Below are 21510 nucleotides of genomic sequence, written 5' to 3' on the forward strand. Positions count from 1 at the left end.
ACACCACTCTCCTCTTACTACGTCCATTTTGTTGAGAGTTGCAAGAGAATGACTGGATATGGCAGTGAGGGGAGGAGCTATATAGCAGCTCTGCTGTGGGTGATCCTCTTGCAACTTCCTGTTGGGAAGGAGAATATCCCACAAGTAATGGATGATCCGTGGACTGGATACACTTAACAAGAGAAATAGGAAGTCAAAAGTTCATACTATGTAACGTTTATGGTTCGAACTCACCAGATAAACGAAAATCTGGCCTGCTAGGAGTACTTCCCTAGCATGGAAATGGATAATGTTAAACTATCAGCACAGGCATATTTCAGTCTGACTGTCACACTGAGCTGTGCTTTGTTGACCCACTGTACTGGGCAACATTCAAGAAAAGCCAGAAAGCCCAGAGGATACTTGGGACTTGAGAGATGGTAACTTGTTCACAACAATCATGGAGATGGAGAGAACAATGTACATCATGTAGAAAGGGAATAGCCTGAGAGCTGTCTGTGTCAGATGTCTGGACACTCACTACAGAATTACAGAGGACGATTGAAGTTATGATATGGCATCAAGGTGTGACATGTGCTAACAAAGTTTAATCAGGTGTGAGATTGTTAAATAGCCCGTCCCTGAAATAGGAATTCGGTGTTGTTTTCAAATATTAAATGTTGTATGGTTAGACACATTGGCCTCTAGTTATCAAGCCGTCAACCGCAAATACGCTGGAATTCCGCAGCGTATTTGTGGCGAGGCTGATTCGCCATAGTTATCAAGCCCTACAGACCGGCAAAAGTAGAATCTAGTGACGTAACCTACGATCCGCCGGACTCAGTCCGACACAGATCGATGGTTACGTCACTACAGATGTTCCGAACGCAAGTTCAGCACAATCTGACTACTTTTGGTAGTTATCAAAGAAGAACCAGGTACGCTCGCCACTATTCCGGCCCAGTGTACCTGGTTTTCAATCCGCCGCCCTGGCTCATGTTCGCTGCTACCCGATATCCCATTGATTCCTATGGGAAGTGTCAGCACCTAACATCCCAACATGTACCCCGAGTCTAAACACCCCTAATCTGCCCCCCCTATACCGCCGCCACCTACTTTATGCTTATTAACCCCTAAACCGCCGCTCCCGGACCCCGCCGCCACTATAATAAATATACGAACCCCTAAACCGCCGCCACATACATTATACATATTAACCCCTAATCTGCCGCCCCCTATACCGCCGCCACCTACATAAAGTTATTAACCCCTATCCTGCCGATCCTGGACCCGCCGCAAATAAATTAATTGTTTAACCCCTAAACCGCCGCAGCCGGAGCCCTCCGCCACCGACATTACATTTATTAACCCCTATCCTGCCCCCCCTACACCGCCGACACCTACAGTACATTGATTAACCCCTAATCTACCCCCCTACACTGTCGCCAATATATTAAATTAATTAACCCCAAAACCTAAGTCTAACCCTAACACCCCCCTAACTTAATTATTATTTAAATTAATCTAAATAAATATTCCTATAATTAACTAAATTATTCCTATTTAAAACTAAATACTTACCTATAAAATAAACCCTAAGATAGCTACAATATAATTAATAATTACATTGTAGCTATTTTAGGATTTATATTTATTTTACTGGCAACTTTGTATTTATTTTAACTAGGTACAATAGCTATTAAATAGTTAATAACTATTTAATAGCTACCTAGCTAGTTAAAATAATTACAAAATTACCTGTAAAATAAATCCTAACCTAAGTTACAAATACACCTAACACTACACTATCAATAAATTAATTAAATAAATTAACTACAATTATCTAAAATAAAATACAATTAAATAAACTAAACTATATTAAATATTAAAAAAACAAACACTAAATTACAAAAAATAAAAAAATATTACAAGAAGTTTAATCTAATTACACCTAATCTAAGCCCCCTAATAAAATAAAAAAGCCCCCCAAAATAATAAAATTCCCTACCCTATACTAAATTACAAATAGCCCTTAAAAGGGCCTTTTGCGGGGCATTGCCCCAAAGTAATCAGCTCTTTAACCAGCCCTACTCTAAAACCCACCCAATCCCCCCTTAAAAAAACCTAACACTACCCCATTGAAGATCACCCTACCTTGAGCCGTCTTCACCCAGCCGGGCACCACTGGTCATCCAATGGGGCAGAAGAGGACATCCAGACCGGCAGAAGTCTTCATCCTATCCGGGCAGAAGAGGACATCCAGACCGGCAGACATCTTCATCCAAGCGGCATCTTCTATCTTCATCCTTCCGGCGATGAGCGGCTCCATCTTGAAGACCTCCGGCGCGGAACATCCTTCTAGGCCGACGACTACCCGACGAATGGCTGGTCCTTTAAATGACGTCATCCAAGATGGCGTCCCTCGAATTCCGATTGGGTGATATGATTCTATCAGCCAATCGGAATTAAGGTAGGAAAAATCTGATTGGCTGATTGGATCAGCCAATAGAATGCAAGGTCAATTCTATTAGCTGATCCAATCAGCCAATCGGATTGAACTTCAATCCGATTGGCTGATTACAACCACCAATCAGATTTTTCCTACCTTAATTCCGATTGGCTGATAGAATCCTATCAGCCAATCGGAATTTTAAGGGACGCCATTTAAAGGACCAGCCATTCGTCGGGTAGTCGTCGGCCTAGAAGGATGTTCCGCGCCGGAGGTCTTCAAGATGGAGCCGCTCATCGCCGGAAGGATGAAGATAGAAGATGCCGCTTGGATGAAGATCTCTGCCGGTCCGGATGTCCTCTTCTGCCACATCGGATGACCAGTGGTGCCCGGCTGGGTGAAGACGGTTTAAGGTAGGGTGATCTTCAATGGGCTAGTGTTAGGTTTTTTTAAGGGGGGATCGGGTGGGTTTTAGAGTAGGGGTGTGTGAGTGGTGGGTTGTAATGTTGGGGGGGTATTGTATTTATTTTTTTACAGGTAAAAGAGCTGATTACTTTGGGGCAATGCCCCGCAAAAAGCCCTTTAAAGGGCTGGTAAAAGAGCTGATTACTTCGCAGGGGCAATGCCCCGCAAAAGGCCCTTTTAAGGGCTATTTGTAATTTAGTATAGGGTAGGGAATTTTATTATTTTGGGGGGCTTTTTTATTTTATTAGGGGGCTTAGATTAGGTGTAATTAGATTGAACTTCTTGTTATATTTTTTTAATTTTTGTAAATTAGTGTTTGTTTTTTTTGTAATATAGTTTAGTTTATTTAATTGTATTTTATTTTAAATAATTGTAGTTAATTTATTTAATTAATTTATTGATAGTGTAGTGTTAGGTGTATTTGTAACTTAGGTTAGGATTTATTTTACAGGTAATTTTGTAATTATTTAACTAGGTAGCTATTAAATAGTTATTAACTATTTAATAGCTATTGTACCTAGTTAAAATAAATACAAAGTTGCCAGTAAAATAAATATAAATCCTAAAATAGCTACAATGTAATTATTAATTATATTGTAGCCGGAGGTCTTCAAGATGGAGCCACTCATCGCCGGAAGGATGAAGATAGAAGATGCCGCTTGGATGAAGATGTCTGCCGGTCCGGATATCCTCTTCTGCCACATCGGATGACCAGTGGTGCCCGGCTGGGTGAAGACGGCTCAAGGTAGGGTGATCTTCAATGGGGTAGTGTTAGTTTTTTTTAAGGGGGGATCGGGTGGGTTTTAGAGTAGGGGTGTGTGGGTGGTGGGTTGTAATGTTAGGGGGGTATTGTATTTATTTTTTTACAGGTAAAAGAGTTGATTACTTTGGGGCAATGCCCCGCAAAAAGCCCTTTTAAGGGCTGATAAAAGAGCTGATTACTTTGGGGGCAATGCCCCGCAAAAGGCCCTTTTAAGGGCTATTTGTAATTTAGTATAGGGTAGGGAATTTTATTATTTTGGGGGGCTTTTTATTTTATTAGGGGGCTTAGATTAGGTGTAATTAGATTAAACTTCTTGTAATATTTTTTTATTTTTTGTAAATTAGTTTTTGTTTTTTTTGTAATATAGTTTAGTTTATTTAATTGTATTTTATTTTAGATAATTGTAGTTAATTTATTTAATTAATTTATTGATAGTGTAGTGTTAGGTGTATTTGTAACTTAGGTTAGGATTTATTTTACAGGTAATTTTGTAATTATTTTAACTAGGTAGCTATTAAATAGTTATTAACTATTTAATAGCTATTGTACCTAGTTAAAATAAATACAAAGTTGTCAGTAAAATAAATATAAATCCTAAAATAGCTACAATGTAATTATTAATTATATTGTAGCTATCTTAGGGTTTATTTTATAGGTAAGTATTTAGTTTTAAATAGGAATAATTTAGTTAATTATAGGAATATTTATTTGAAATAATTTAAATTATAATTAAGTTAGGGGGGTGTTAGGGTTAGACTTAGGTTTTGGGGTTAATTCATTTAATATATTGGTGGCGGTGTAGGGGTGGTAGATTAGGGGTTAATCAATGTACTGTAGGTGGCGGCGGTGTGGGGGGGCAGGATAGGGGTTAATAAATGTAATGTAGGTGGCGGAGGGCTCCGGGTGCAGCGGTTTAGGGGTTAAACAATTAATTTATTTGCGGCGGGGTCCGGGATCGGCAGGATAGGGGTTAATAACTTTATGTAGGTGGCGGCGGTATAGGGGGCGGCAGATTAGGGGTTAATAGGTATAATGTAGGTGGCGGTGGGGTCCGGGAGCGGCGGTTTAGGGGTTCATATATTTATTATAGTTGTGGAGGGGTCCGGGAGCGGCGGTTTAGGGGGTAATAAGTCTATTTAGGTGCGGGGGGCTCCGGGAGCTGCGGTTTAGGGGGTATAACAGTATAGTATAGTGTGGGTGCTTAGTGACAGACTAGCAAGAAAGCTGCGAAGAAGCTGATGAGCAGCGAGATCGATGACGGTCAGTGAACAACAGTCCGCTGCTCATCGCTCCGTACTTGGTGCGCGGCTTCTTGACAGCTTTCTTGATAACTGTAGCGAACGTATTCAGGTCCACGGCGGCGATGTTAGGCGAGCTTAGGCGAGCGTATTGGGGCCGGCGAATGCAGGTAAATACGGAGCTTGATAACTAGAGGCCATTGTTTTTATGGTATTATTCATTTAGTTTTTTTTACTATTTTTTATGTTTTATTCCTACTTTTTTTTGGTAAGTCCAAGATGGAGCAAAATGACAAAATGAAAGTTTATCTTCTAATTTTAAAATGGTTAACTTAGTTGGAAAATCGTCTAAGAGCTAAATTGCGAGTGTAGCGATATTTATTGCTCCCACCCTAGCCGTGCTCGACTTCGGATTTTTGCATGTGTTGGATACCACGCGTATTACAAGCTGAAAGTAAAAAGTTTTTGCTTGCATGCTAACCCGATGCAAGCAAAAAGCCTTACAATATCACAACCATGTTAACGTATTCTCGCATAGACTTCAATGGAGCGTGAAAAGTGGGAAAAACCTAACACCCAACAAGTTGCGCAAGCCTGATTATTAATATTCACATTCCAGTGTTCTTCACATAGAAGAATATGTTCTATTTATTCTTAAATACATATACATACACAGGTGGCCCTCTGTTTACGCCGGTTCAATTTGCAATGGTAGAATAACAATCTTTTTTTCAGTCATGTGACTGCTATTGAAAAGCATTGAAAAGCAATGCACTAATTAAAATAGCCAGTAGATGGAGCTGTCTGCTTGTGTTGCAGCAAAGTTATGCAAGCTTAGCAGACTTAAATTAATCTGTGTACACAGAACAGACCTTAGCTATCGAGCAACAAGATCTAGCAGCCACTTCCCTATTATCTTCCTGCCCAGCTGCTTGAGGTGAAGGTGCCTAACTGCCTATTAATCACTCCAGATTGAAATGCATAGAATAGGTGCAGACCCAATACTATCTAACATGCTAACAATGCAGAAAACTGTTTGCAGAAAAATACAAGTAAAAAAATGTTTTTGTTCATTAAACTTAGTTTGATGATACAGTCTGTGTGATTATTTAATAAGGTTTATAATGCTGTTAGGAAATGTTTTTGTTCATTTAACTTAGTTTGATGATACAATCTGTTGTGTGATTATTTAATTAGGTTATAATGCTGTTTAGCATTTAAAGTCTTAATTTCAAAGCTTTAAAAATAATGTATTAGGTGTTACTTATGTCAATTTTGAGAGGGGCCTGGAACCTAACTCCCTCACTTCCCATTGACTTACATTAATAACTGGGTTTCAATTTACAACGGTTTTGATTTATAACCATTTCTTCTGGAACCTAACCCCGACGTAAACTGAGGGCTACCTGTATATGATTTTAGTTGTTGTAAAAATATATGTGTGTGTGTGTGAGGGTGTATGTGTGTGAGGGTGTAAGGGTGTAAGTGTGTGAGGGTGTATGTGTTTGTATGAGGGTGTATGTGTGTGTATCTGTGTGTGAGGGTGTATGTGTGTGTATCTGTGTGTGAGAGTGTGTGCGTGAGAGTGTGTGTGTGTGTGCGTGAGAGTGTGTGTGCGCGAGAGTGTGTGTGTGCGCGAGAGTGTGTGTGTGCGCGAGAGTGTGTGTGAGAGTGTATCTGTGTGTGTGTGTGAGAGTATCTGTGTGTGTGTATGAGAGTATCTGTGTGTGTGTGAGAGTATCTGTGTGTGTGTGTGAGAGTATCTGTGTGTGAGTGTGAGAGTATCTGTGTGTGAGTGTAAGTGTATCTGTGTGTGAGTGTAAGTGTATCTGTGTGTGTGTGTGTGTGTGTATGAAGGGGGGCCCTTCATTGATTCTTGCACAGTGGCCCTGAGGTCACTAGTTACGCCTCTGTGGCATTATCTTATCTGGCTCTTCAAGAAGAATTCAAAGCTCTCTTACAATAACTGATTCAGTGTGCATGGTGAAACTTGGGGTTTGAGAATTATTGCAAGTTGATTTTTTATTTTATTATTTTGATTTTTTGTTTTATTTGATTGTTTTGTTAAAGGGACATTATACGCTAGATTTTTCTTTGCCTAAATGTTTAGTAGATGATCCATTAATATATATCCCATATTAGTGAGTTTTTGAAAAAATGTATAGTTCTGCTTGATTTTCAATAACATTGTGCTGTTTTTAAGACTCCTAACCAAGCCCCAAAGTTTTAGATGTATACTGATGTATACAGTCTTCAGACTGCTTCTGTTTGTTTAATGGGTCTTTTCATATGCAGGGGAGATTCTGCTATTATCCCCTTTCAGTGGGTGTCTCCGCCTAATCTCATTAACAGTGTTAAATTGGGAGATTCTAAGTACGTTTTTGTGTTGAAATTGTTTTTATTGAATACACTGGATTTTTATATCAGACAGTGTGCATATTATTCTTCATAGTAGTGTCTATTACATGCAGTTAAATGAAAATTGGTGTATACTGCCCCTTTAAGTTAAATTAATTTAATCTATTTACACTAAACATGGGTCACTTGACATAGGACAGATGCTATACTTGTGTAAAAGGCAAAACTTACTTTAGTTTGAAGACGTGCTTCTTCTTTTTATAGTCGGTTGCTACTTCACAGACGGCTTCCTTCAGATTTATAGGAATCTCATTATGATAGGGAATACCAGATGCAGCATTTTTGGAATCTTTGTAAAATCCAATTTCCTGGTTGTTTATCACACAATATACATTATGCCAAGATCTTCAAAAAAGGAAAGAAAAACAAGACAAATTAAAAAAAAAAATACTAAAAAGGTGCCAGAAGTGTGTTAGCACAATTTAAACACACAATTAAAACAATATTTATACATAATTATAAATGATTTGTGAATTTAAATTAAAGTGCAAAAACAAATGTAATGCAAATAAAAGTCCTTCTAATGTCTAAACCAAGCTGAAATTATTAGAAAAGAAATCCCTCTGCAGTGGTCTCTCTATGACATTTTTAATAGGCGTAAAGGCTGATTTTACTGACCACCTGGCAAAAGTGTAAGTCAATATTAAGCAAACATTAGCTAATTTAGCTAATATTAAAATGTTTCAATGCTTTTTGCACATGTCGTCATTAAATACATTTACATTTATTAATGCAATTAATTTGGGCCTTAGAGAGCAGAAAATGTCTTAATTTTACAATGTTTTACTCTTCCCCAACCTGGTACTACATAATGCCACCCAGCTGGAAAAAATTACTGTGGAGAACACTGTTTTGTATAGATAAGAAGGATCTTGGTCAGCAGCTCTTCAAATATCCCTTGGTTAAAGGAACATAATACTCAAATGTTGAAGTACTTAAAAATAACGCAGCATAGCTATAAAAAACTGACTAGAAAATATCAGCTGACCATCTCTATGTAAAAAAGGAAGATATTTTACCTAAATATTTCCTAAGTATTCGCCCCACTGTAAAGAGACTTTAAGCAGCCAATCAGGATGCTAGTCCCAGGACTTGCAAGGGAGTGTGCATCTGACATGTGCAGGTACAGTCATGTTATTTTCCTATTTAGTTTAAGGAAGTTTACTATGAAATCTCATGAGATCACAACAAAGCAATGTATGACTTTAGCACTTCTGATGCTGATTGGCTAATATTTTTGTTTTACTTTAAGCTAAAGTATAACTGATCACAGAGCACTTACACTGGTGAGCTAAAGAAATAGTTAGGTGAAATATCTTCCCTTTTTACATAGATATTCAGATGATATTTTTCATGTCAACTTTTTACAGTTATGCTGCATCACTTTCAAGTGATTTAGCATTTGAGTATTATGTCCCTTTAAGACAAGGAGGACTTTGAACCTTTTTGTACAACATTGGTGTCTCGTCAAGTCTTTATCTCCATTTATACATTGAACATCAAGTTTAAACCTAAATACTTAGTTTATCTGCTGTTACATTGTCTGACTGGAAACACAGGCTCTCTGGGACCTAAGACTGCACCCCAACCTGAAAGGCTTGCATCTGTTGAGATCACTATCCATTTTTTAAAAGAAAAGGATGTCCCGAGGACAATGGATCAATGATTGATCCACCAAGAAAGGTATTGCCTTGTATTGGCACCCAAAATAATCGTTTGAGCCAACTGATAGTAATCCCCTGCACTACTAACCAAAGCATACAAAGCTGCAGAGACCTCATGTAAAACCAGGCAAAATGAATAGCATCTGAGGCTGCTATCATCATACCGAATATTTCCATGCAAAGAGCTACAGAAGAAGAAGGAACTGACTGAAGAGTTACACAAGCTGAGTGTATCTTTATCCTTCTCTGTCCTGTTAAAGACAGAGTCATGGATACTGAATTGATTATTACACCCTGAAAAGTAATCCTGGACTCATGGATAGAGAACTTTTGGAAAGTTGGTATGAGATACTGCTAAATGTAAATATGGAGCCTGTACCAAGATATAATCACTGTAGAAATAAATGTCATCAAGACCAGATTTCCACACCTTACTTAAAAGGAAGAGACAGAAGTCTAGACCTAGAAACCATGTCAGCAGACCATGATTTCAACCACAAGGCCCTCCTAGTCAACTGCTAGAGCCATATTCTTAGCATTGATTTTAGTAATATCAACAGCGCAGCACCACAAATGAAATAATTAGCCGTCTTCAAGAGTTTTAATCGACTAGAAAACTCTTCATTAACAGAGTTGCTCAGATAAACTCTCACACCAAAGGGTAGAGTCTGCTGCAACTTAGGCAATACCAATTGCTGGCCTAAAAAGAAAACTTGTTTGCAGATAGACCTTTCTATGAAAAGACTTTAAATTTCCTATCCATGGGGTCTCTAAAAGAGGTATTATCCTCCAGAGGAATAGTAGTACATTTAGCCAAAGTAGAAATAGCCCCATCTACTTTAAGTATAGTTTCCCAAAGCTCTAAATTAGAAGCAGGCAAAGGAAACATCCTTTTAAATCTTTGAGCAGGATTGAAAGGAATACCAGTCTTATAGACAACTCTTAGAAATTATCTCAGAGATAGCATTAGCAACTGGAAATACCACAGGTGACTTAACAGGTGGTTCAAACATAAAATCCAGCTATTTAACTGACTTAGCCTTAAAATCCTGAACCCCTAAATTATATAACAAAGATGTTCAAGCTTAAAAAAAAAAAAAGAGAAAGATTCAGTTTCCTGATCAGAGACTGACTCTTGATCATTTGAAAACACTTCACCCTCAGAAGATATATCAGAAGCACCAGGGCCTGGAACATTCAGCTTAACAGACTTAGACTTACTCAAATCAGATAAGCTAGTAGGAGGGATAATCAGAAATCACCTTCTTAGAGAGGGCATGGCTGCCAACATCTCATATATATATATATATATATATATATATATATATATATATATATATATATATATATATATATATATATATTAGAGCGTGCAAAATCTTCAAATCCTGGAGCAAAATCCGAAGAACTCCCTTTGTGTAGAACAAACAAATGGAGGACAGATACCCTTAGAAGCAAGACCAGCATTAAACTGATTAGAATGCATACGATGATCCGTACATGATTTGCAAAGCTGAGCAGGGGGGATTACATCAATCAACTTGCAAAAAATACACTTCATATTAGTAGGAAAGTGTTCAGAGGATCTAGCTTCTGGGTACTAGTAATAGCAGAGGAGGGGACAGCATCAGTATGCTCCATAATGAAAAGGAAAAAAACAGGTAGGCAATTGTAGTGTAAATAAAGCAACTTTACACCCAAATAAAACAGTTCTGGAAAGTAAAGAAATCTTACCCCTCAACAGAGGTTTAAATGGACATAAAAACCAAAATTTTTAATTCATGATTCAGATTATGTGATTTTAACTTCTGCTGAAAAGGATACCCAAGTAGACTCAGGAGCTGCTGATTGGTAGATGCACTTATTTTCCTCATGTTATTGGCTCACCCAATGCATAAACTAGCTCCCACTAATGCATTGCTTCAACAAAAGATATCAAGAGAACAAATTGCATGATCTGTCTGAATCATTAAAGAAAAATTTTGGGTTTCATGTCCCTTTAAGAAAACTATAAGAGATCCATACATCGGATGAGTGCTAATACAACTGGCCAAACATACAGACGCACACAAAAGACTACGAGCGCAAAAAACTGACACTAAAACGTCATATAGCACACCACAAGAAAAAAAACCAATGTGTGCACAAGCGGACGTGCGTTACGAAAATGTACAAAACAAATGCAGACATGCGCATAAGCCGGTGTGCCCTAAACAAGAAACAGCATGTCAAGGTATATGTGAAGTTAATAAAACATAATTTATGCTTACCTGATAAATGTATTTCTCTTGTAGTGTATTCAGTCCACGGGTCATCCATTACTTATGGGATATATTCCCCTTCCCAACAGGAAGTTGCAAGAGGATCACCCAAGCAGAGCTGCTATATAGCTCCTCCCCTCACATGTCATATCCAGTCATTCGACCGAAACAAGACGATAAAGGAGAAACCATAGGGTGCAGTGGTGACTGGAGTATTAATTAAAATTTAGATCTGCCTTAAAAAGGACAGGGCGGGCCGTGGACTGAATACACTACAAGAGAAATAAATTTATCAGGTAAGCATAAATTATATTTTCTCTTGTTAAGTGTATTCAGTCCATGGGTCATCCATTACTTATGGGATACCAATACCAAAGCTAAGTACACGGATGATGGGAGGGACAAGGCAGGAACTTAAACGGAAGGAACCACTGCCTGTAGAACCTTTCTCCCAAAAACAGCCTCCGAAGAAGCAAAAGTGTCAAATTTGTAAAATTTTGAAAAAGTGTGAAGCGAAGACCAAGTCGCAGCCTTGCAAATCTGTTCAACAGAGGCCTCATTCTTAAAGGCCCAGGTGCAAGCCACAGCTCTAGTGGAATGAGCTGTAATTCTTTCAGGGGGCTGCTGTCCAGCAGTCTCATAGGCTAAGCGTATTATGCTACGAAGCCAAAAGGAGAGAGAGGTTGCCGAAGCATTTTGACCTCTCCTCTGCCCAGAGTAAACAACAAACATTGAAGAAGTTTGACGAAAATCCTTAGTTGCCTGTAAATAGAATTTCAGGGCACGGACTACGTCCAGATTGTGCAAAAGTCGTTCCTTCTTTGAAGAAGGATTAGGACATAAGGACGGAACAACAATCTCCTGATTGATATTCCTGTTAGAGACTACCTTAGGTAAAAACCCAGGTTTAGTACGCAGAACTACCTTGTCTGAATGGAAAATCAGATAAGGAGAATCACAATGTAAGGCGGATAACTCCGAGACTCTTCGAGCCGAAGAAATAGCCATCAAAAACAGAACTTTCCAAGATAAAAGTTTAATATCAACGGAATGAAGGGGTTCAAACGGAACTCCTTGAAGAACTTTAAGAACCAAGTTTAAGCTCCACGGAGGAGCAACAGTTTTAAACACAGGCTTAATCCTAGCTAAGGCTTGACAAAAGGCCTGGACGTCTGGAACTTCTGCCAGACGCTTGTGCAAAAGAATAGACAGAGCAGAAATCTGTCCCTTTAAAGAACTAGCTGATAAGCCTTTTTCCAAACCCTCTTGGAGAAAGGACAATATCCTTGGAATCCTAACCTTACTCCATGAGTAATTCTTGCATTCGCACCAATACAGGTATTTACGCCATATCTTATGGTAGATTTTTCTGGTAACAGGCTTTCGTGCCTGTATCAAGGTATCAATAACTGACTCTGAGAAGCCACACTTTGATAGGATCAAGCGTTCAATCTCCACGCAGTCAGTCTCAGAGAAATTAGATTTGGATGATTGAAAGGACCTTGTATTAGAAGGTCTTGCCTCAAAGGTAGAGTCCATGGTGGACAGGACGACATGTCCACTAGGTCTGCATACCAGGTCCTGCGTGGCCACGCAGGCGCTATCAGAATCACCGATGCTCTCTCCTGTTTGATCTTGGCAATCAGTCGAGGGAGCAGAGGAAACGGTGGAAACACATAAGCCATGTTGAAGAGCCAAGGAGCTGCTAGAGCATCTATCAGCGTCGCTCCCGGGTCCCTGGACCTGGATCCGTAACGAGGAAGTTTGGCGTTCTGGCGAGACGCCATGAGATCCAGTTCTGGTTTGCCCCAACGAAGGACCAGTTGAGCAAATACCTCCGGATGGAGTTCCCACTCCCCCGGATGAAAAGTCTGATGACTTAGAAAGTCCGCCTCCCAGTTCTCCACGCCTGGGATGTGGATCGCTGACAAGTGGCAAGAGTGAGACTCTGCCCAGCGAATTATCTTTGAGACTTCCAACATCGCTAGGGAACTCCTGGTTCCCCATTGATGGTTGATATAAGCCACAGTCGTGATGTTGTCCGACTGAAATCTGATGAACCTCAGTGTTGCTAACTGAGGCCAAGCTAGAAGAGCATTGAATATTGCTCTTAACTCCAGAATATTTATTGGGAGGAGTTTCTCCTCCTGAGTCCACGATCCCTGAGCCTTCAGGGAGTTCCAGACTGCGCCCCAGCCTAGAAGGCTGGCATCTGTTGTTACAATCGTCCAATCTGGCCTGCGAAAGGTCATACCGTTGGACAGATGGACCCGAGATAGCCACCAGAGAAGAGAATCTCTGGTCTCTTGATCCAGATTTAGTAGCGGGGACAAATCTGAGTAATCCCCATTCCACTGACCTAGCATGCACAATTGCAGCGGTCTGAGATGCAGGCGCGCAAATGGCACTATGTCCATTGCCGCTACCATTAAGCCGATTACTTCCATGCACTGAGCCACTGACGGGCGTGGAATGGAATGAAGGACACGGCAAGCATTTAAAAGTTTTGATAACCTGGCCTCCGTCAGGTAAATTTTCATTTCTACAGAATCTATAAGAGTCCCTAAGAAGGAGACTCTTGTGAGTGGTAATAGAGAACTCTTTTCCACGTTCACCTTCCACCCATGCGACCTCAGAAATGCCAGAACTATCTCTGCATGAGACTTGGCAATTTGAAAGCTTGACGCCTGTATCAGGATGTCGTCTAGATACGGAGCCACCGCTATGCCTCGCGGTCTTAGGACCGCCAGAAGAGAGCCCAGAACCTTTGTAAAGATTCTCGGGGCCGTAGCCAACCCGAAGGGGAGAGCTACAAATTGGTAATGCCTGTCTAGAAAGGCAAATCTTAGGAACCGATGATGATCTCTGTGAATCGGTATGTGAAGGTAGGAATCCTTTAAGTCCACTGTGGTCATGTACTGACCCTCTTGGATCATGGGTAGGATAGTCCGAATAGTTTCCATTTTGAATGATGGAACTCTTAGGAATTTGTTTAAGATTTTTAGGTCCAAAATTGGTCTGAAGGTACCCTCTTTCTTGGGAACCACGAACAGATTTGAATAAAACCCCTGTCCTTGTTCCGTCCGCGGAACTGGGTGGATCACCCCCATTACTAGGAGGTCTTGTACGCAACGTAGGAATGCCTCTTTCTTTATCTGGTTTTCTGATAACCTTGAAAGGTGAAATCTCCCTTGAGGAGGAGAAGTCTTGAAGTCCAGAAGATATCCCTGAGATATGATTTCTAACGCCCAGGGATCCTGGACATCTCTTGCCCACGCCTGGGCGAAGAGAAAAAGTCTGCCCCCCACTAGATCCGTTTCCGGATAGGGGGCCATCCCTTCATGTTGTCTTTGGGGCAGTAGCAGGTTTTATGGCCTGCTTGCCCTTGTTCCAGGACTGGTTAGTTTTCCAGGCCTGTCTGTAACTAGCAACGGTTCCTTCCTGTTTTGGGGCGGAGGAAGTTGACGTTGCTCCTGTCTTGAAGTTTCGAAAGGCACGAAAATTAGACTGTTTGGCCTTTGATTTGGCCCTGTCCTGAGGAAGAGTATGACCCTTACCTCCAGTAATGTCAGCGATAATTTCTTTCAAGCCGGGCCCGAATAAGGTTTGCCCCTTGAAAGGAATATTAAGCAATTTAGATTTAGAAGTTACATCAGCTGACCAGGATTTAAGCCATAACGCTCTGCGCGCCTGGATGGCAAATCCGGAGTTCTTAGCCGTTAGTTTAGTTAAATGTACAATGGCATCAGAAACAAATGCATTAGCTAGCTTAAGTGCTTTAAGCTTGTCCATAATTTCATCCAATGGAGCTGAGTGAATGGCCTCCTCTAGAGACTCAAACCAGAATGCCGCAGCAGCAGTGACAGGCACAATGCATGCAAGGGGCTGTAAGATAAAACCTTGTTGAACAAACATTTTCTTAAGGTAACCTTCCAATTTTTTATCCATTGGATCCGAAAAAGCACAACTATCCTCCACCGGGATAGTGGTACGCTTAGCTAAAGTAGAAACTGCTCCCTCCACCTTAGGGACCGTCTGCCATAAGTCCCGTGTAGTGGCGTCTATTGGAAACATTTTTCTAAATATAGGAGGTGGGGAAAAGGGCACACCAGGTCTATCCCACTCCTTGCTAATAATTTCTGTAAGCCTTTTAGGTATAGGAAAAACATCAGTACACACCGGTACTGCATAGTATCTATCCAGCCTACATAATTTCTCTGGAATTGCAACTGTGTTACAGTCATTCAGAGCCGGTAAAACCTCCCTTAGCAATACACGGAGGTTCTCAAGCTTAAATTTAAAATTAGAAATCTCTGAATCCGGTTTCCCTGGATCAGATCCGTCACCTACAGAATGAAGATCTCCGTCCTCATGTTCTGCAAACTGTGACGCAGTATCGGACATGGCTCTTGTAGCACCAGCGCGCTCTATTCTTACCCCAGAGCAATCGCGCTTGCCTCTTAATTCTGGCAATTTAGATAATACTTCTGTCAGGGTATTATTCATAATAGTAGCCATGTCTTGTAAAGTGATTTGTATGGACGCCCCTGATGCACTTGGCGCCACAATATCACGCGCCTCCTGAGCGGGAGGCGAAGGTACCGACACGTGAGGAGAGTTAGTCGGCATAACTTCCCCCTCGTTGTCTGGTGATAATTCTTTTATAGATAAAGACTGACCTTTATTATTTAAAGTGAAATCAATACATTTAGTACACATATTTCTATGGGGCTCCACACTGGCCTTTAAACATAGTGAACAAAACGATTCATCTGTGTCAGACATGTTTAAACAGACTAGCAATAAAACTAGCAGACTTGGAAAACACTGTAAATAATTTTACAAGCAATAAAGAAAAACGCTACTGTGCCTTTAAGAAGCACCTAAAGCTGTCACAGTTGAAATAACAATGAACCAAATCAGTTATAGCAACAAAATTTTCACAGTAAATGTATTAAGTTAGCAGAGCATTGCACCCACTTGCAAATGGATGATTAACCCCTTAACACCCAAAACGGTTTTTTATAAGCAGTAAAGAAAAAAATGTTTTTTAATACAGTCCAAAAACCACTGTCACAGGTCTGCTGTGACTGATTACCTCCCTCAAAATGACTTTTGAAGTCCCTTAAGCTCTCTGGAGACGACCTGGGTCATGCAGGAAGAAGCAGGAAGACTAAGCCTAAATTTTTACTGCGTTAAAAAGCGCTAAAATAGGCCCCTCCTACTCAATATTACAACATAGGGAGTTTCAGTTAACTGTTTCTATGCAGAAAAACCGGTCAGCCATGTGGAAAAAATTTATGCCCCAATAAGTTTTATCACCAATGTACCTCACAAAATGATTAAACATGCCAGTAAAATCGTTTTAAACATCCTTTTGTTAAGGAGTATGTATCTCTATTGATAAGCCTGATACCAGTCTTCCTACTGCATTTAAAGGGACACTGTACCCAAAAATGTTCTTTTGTGATTCAGATAGAGTATGCAATTTTAAGCAACTTTCTAATTTACTCCTATTATCAATTTTTCTTTGTTCTCTTGCTATCTTTATGTGAAAAAGAAGGCATCTAAACTTTTTTCTTTGTTCAGCACTCTGGACAGCAGTTTTTGATTGGTGGATGAATTTATCCACCAATCAGCAAGGACAACCTAGGTTGTTCACCAAAAATGGGCCGGCATCTAAACTTACATTCTTGCATTTCAAATAAAGATACCAAGAGAATAAAGAAGATTTGATAATAGGAGTAAATTAGAAAGTTGCTTAAAATTGCATGCTCTATCTGCATCACGAAAGAAAAATTTTGGGTACAGTGTCCCTTTAAGGCTTATAACATCACTTCAGTATTAATAGCATTTTCTCAGTCAAATTCCATTCCTTAGAAAATTACTTTACTGTACATATTTAAATCAGCCTGTTAACAGTCGCTTTCACTGTATTAAAAGGCTTTACTTACATTACATCGGTATCAGCAGTATTTTCTTAGTCAATTCCATTCCTTAGAAAAATAATTTACTGCACATACCTTGTTTGCAGGATTCCCCACACGCTATTCCCTTTCTGAAAGTTACCCCACTCATCAGAATGTGCGAGAACAGCCAGTGGATCTTAGTTACTTCTGCTAAGATCATAGAAAACGCCGGCAGAGTCTTCTTCCAAATACTGCCTGAGAACAAACAGCACACTCCGGTGCCATTTAAAATAACAAACTTTTGATTGAAGAAATAAACTAAGTATAAAAACACCACAGACCTCTCACAACCTCCTATCTAGTTGAGTTGCAAGAGAATGACTGGATATGACATGTGAGGGGAGGGGCTATATAGCAGCTCTGCTTGGGTGATCCTCTTGCAACTTCCTGTTGGGAAGGGGAATATATACCATAAGTAATGGATGACCCGTGGACTGAATACACTTAACAAGAGAAATATATATATTTTAATCATATATTTTAAGGTTCATTCAGAAAAACTGACTTCAGCCATGTTCAGTTCTCCCCCCACTTAGTATGCAAAGTTATTCAAAACACACAAGTGAGGACGATAGAGCATTTGGTTTATTTAACTTTAACAGCCATTTCAAGAGACCATATGTTACTGCCTGAAAATGTGTGATAAAAATCTTACCCCTCACAAACGTTGCCTAAAAGTCTGACCTAGGTGAGATATTTTGTGAGAAAGTAACCCTGTACATTTCAAATGCAAATGGACCCCATGCTGTGTAAGTGGGGCAATGAAAACCTGGCCAGCAAAAGACATGTTATAGTGTGACTTTGAAATTTACTAAAAATATAGCAAATAAACCTATTTGAATGTATGTCTCATAATGTATTAAATATAGAAATTTGGGAGATTGTCTAATTTTCTAATATTACATGAGTAGTTGCTAAGCTTGATAGGTGACTATTTTAGTCGGTCTAAAATGTTTAACTGTAAATATATATATTTATTTTGAAAGCATAAAATGTCTTAGCATCTGTATTATGTTAAGAATATTTATGGACTTAAAAAAAGAAATGATTAATAACACTTATTTTTATTTCAGATGGACCATAGAAAAATTAATGCATGCAGAACTTGTTGGAGATGTAGAACATGCTGTATTTGTGTAAATACATATATAACAGATGTATAAATGCCATTAATTTCAGAATAATTAACAGTATTAATTTGCTTTAATATAATATAATGTTAGACACATGATGTTTCATATCAAAATGATCAGAGTGGTGATGTGATACTACCCCATCTGTGATTGATATTGTGAGAGACTAATGCAGGAAGTTATGGTCTAATGAATAACCATTTCATAGAAATAATGAATTATTTAAAAATGCTGGATGGTGAAATGTATTGCTGTGCTGTTGTCACGCTGCCCCCGGTGTTATGATGCGAGAATTGCAACCAAGAGATGATTGGTTGTTGCAAGGATGCATCTCCTTGACAACATACATTCACAAGGTGAACCAATCAGAAGGGACAAGTGTAAGGGCCAATAACAAAGCAGGTTTTCCCGAAAAAGGGCCTCCCATATCCTCACCCATGATGGAAACTCATATAAGCTAATTCAAGATAGGAAAAGACACAGATTCTGCTGAGCTGACTTGTAACTGGTTTGGGCGTGAAGTACCATTTACTCTGGCAAAGCTGGTCTACCTTTTCTCATTGATTGCAAAATATACTTATTGGTATTTCTGAGGTGAGATTAAACCTGCTAAGAGAAATTGGATATCGATTGGTGTTCATCCTGGTAAAGTATTAAAAGATTGTTGATAGATTGAAGAGAGCAATTTGTGTTTTAAACTGTATCTTATAGTCTGGAATAGCTCTTAGCTTGCCTTTTGTATGCAAAACATTTAAAGCAAACATTCATTATTGCTGTATGTAACAGATTTAAAGAAATAGTTTGTATTTCAAGTTAGTATTTCATAGCCTGTGTATTGTTAAACATATATCTTGTAGCCTAAGTAATTTATCTGTGAAATTTCTGATGTTTTAAATTAGAATTGTGTTAGAATAAAGCGCTGAGTATATTAGTTAGAATCTTATTGTGTAAATTGAATGAAAGGCTATTTGTAAATAAGGCTGGTTTTAAAGGTAAACTTTTATGAGCTTTGTAAGTAGTATAGCATATATTAATAGTTTTTTTAAACGTGTATAATATTGTTTCATATTCTGGTATTACAAATATATTCCAATGTGTTCATAGATATTAACTAATAAAAAGAATTCAGGTATTTATATTAATTTTATGGTTTCTAGTAGATGCATATTGATTGAGGGTTTATTTTAAAGGATAATTATTTAAATATATTGTGTTATAACCCTGCCATAGACTAACATATTATTTGGAGAGCACTACTGAGATTCTTATAAATATACTGACAAGCACAAACACAAATCAGATGTGTGCAAACAAGCCGATGCAAAAAACAAGCCGATGTGCAGTAACAAAAAATAAGAACGAAAAAGCTGACGCGCTAACATACTTAGCACACTTCAAAGCCTATAATAGGTTGAAATAAGGTACTTATATGCCCAAACATAAAATTCCAGACATAATGGTCCCCAGGCTATGATATACTTCTGAACACCTACTAATAGACTACAAGCTAAGCAGGTACCCAACAACACTTACCTGATAGGCACCCATACTACTGGACATACCAAAAACAGAAATAACTTTTTCCAGTAGATAGCAAATACAGTTCTGTAAACATGACAGCAGAGGATCTAAATATATGGAGTATAATGTTGAACCAACAGGAGAAGGTTAGGGACCGGTCCCTGTGACCAACTCCCATAGGGTGTTTTTGTGCCACTACCCATAATCTAAAGACATCCCTCTGTCCAAACAGTAGCTCTCTGAGGGGAAACTGGGCCTCAAATCTGTCTGAGAACCACTCTCACAGACATCTGGAGCACCTCTCTTCTTCACATTTCTCCTGCGAATGCAAAAACAAGACTAGTTTCCAGTAAGGTGGGAGGAGTTTTAAAGACTCTTGGCGTTTTGGAATCTTTGCCTCATCCTAGTGGCAAGGAGTATAATTCCCTGGAGTAAAAGATAGTGAACTCTTATTGTCTTTATGAAGGAAATGTTTTCCATTTAAGAATTATGAGGCCACTGTGCTCTTGGGAACCTTCAATGCAGCCAAAAAATGTTATAACCTTCCCCAGATCTGTTCCTCGACACAATCATGTCTCTGAGCTCTGCAGGCAGTTCCTTTGACTGCATGGCTTGGTCTTTGCTCTGATATGCATTTTCAGCTGTGAGACCTTCTATAGACGTGTGCGCCTTTCAAAATCATGTACAGTCAATTGAATTTGCAACAGGTTGACCCCAATCAAAGTGTAGAAATATCTCAAAGATGATCCATAGAAAAAAAGGATGCACCTGTGCTAAATTTCAAGTCTCATAGCAAAGCGTATGATGACTACTTATATCAATGTGATATTCCAATTTAATAAATAAATTTGCAGTTATCAAAAAAACAAAATTTATACTTACCTGATAAATGTCTTTCTTTCCGGGCATGGAGAGTCCACAATGTCATTCCAATTACTAGTGGGTGGCCAGCAGGCGGAGGCAAAGAGCACATTAGCAAAGCTGTTAAGTATAACTTCCCATACCGATAATCTCCAGTCATTCAGCCGAAGGAAAATGGAAAAAGAAGAAACACAAAAGGTATAAAGGTGCTTGAGGTTTACTAAAAAAAAAAACGTCCGAATTATAATTTAAAAAGAGGGTGGGGTCTTGGACTCTCCATACCCGGAAAGAAAGAAATTTATCAGGTAAGCATAAATTTTGTTTTCTTTCCTATGGCATGGACAGTCCACGACATAATTTCAATTAATAGTGGGAACCAATACCCAAGCTAGAGGACACAGAATGAAAAGGGAGGGAGAGCAAGGCAGGATGACCTAAACAGAAGGCACCACCGCTTAAAGAACCTTTCTCCCAAAAGAGGCCTCAGCCGAGGCAAAAGTATCAAAGTTGTAGAATTTGGAAAAAGTATGCAAAGAGGACCATGTTGCCGTCTTGCAAATTTGTTCCACAGAAGCTTCATTTTAAAAAAGCCCAAGATGAGGAGACAGCACTAGTGGAATGAGCCGTAATTCTCTCTGGAGGCTGCTGTCCAGCTTTCTTATAAGCAAAATGAATCATACTTCTTAACAAGAGGGAAAGAGTAGAAGTGGCCTTCTGACCCTTACGCTTTCCAGAGAAAACAACAAACAGGGCAGAAGATTAGCGAAAATCTTTAGTAGCTTGTAGGTA

General features: G+C 39.2%; 1 protein-coding gene across 2 annotated transcripts in view; it reads right to left on the bottom strand.

The window, feature by feature from the left end:
- Positions 1-21510, bottom strand: part of SPTBN1 (spectrin beta, non-erythrocytic 1) — a 306162-nt gene that overhangs the window by 10384 nt on the left and 274268 nt on the right. For both annotated transcript variants that reach the window (XM_053712197.1, XM_053712198.1), the window contains one exon: positions 7484-7657. In XM_053712197.1, coding sequence (XP_053568172.1) covers positions 7484-7657 — 174 coding nt within the window. The remainder of the gene's footprint in view (positions 1-7483; positions 7658-21510) is intronic.

The sequence above is a fragment of the Bombina bombina genome, chromosome 4 (assembly GCF_027579735.1).
Source record: "Bombina bombina isolate aBomBom1 chromosome 4, aBomBom1.pri, whole genome shotgun sequence".
Taxonomy (NCBI): domain Eukaryota; kingdom Metazoa; phylum Chordata; class Amphibia; order Anura; family Bombinatoridae; genus Bombina; species Bombina bombina.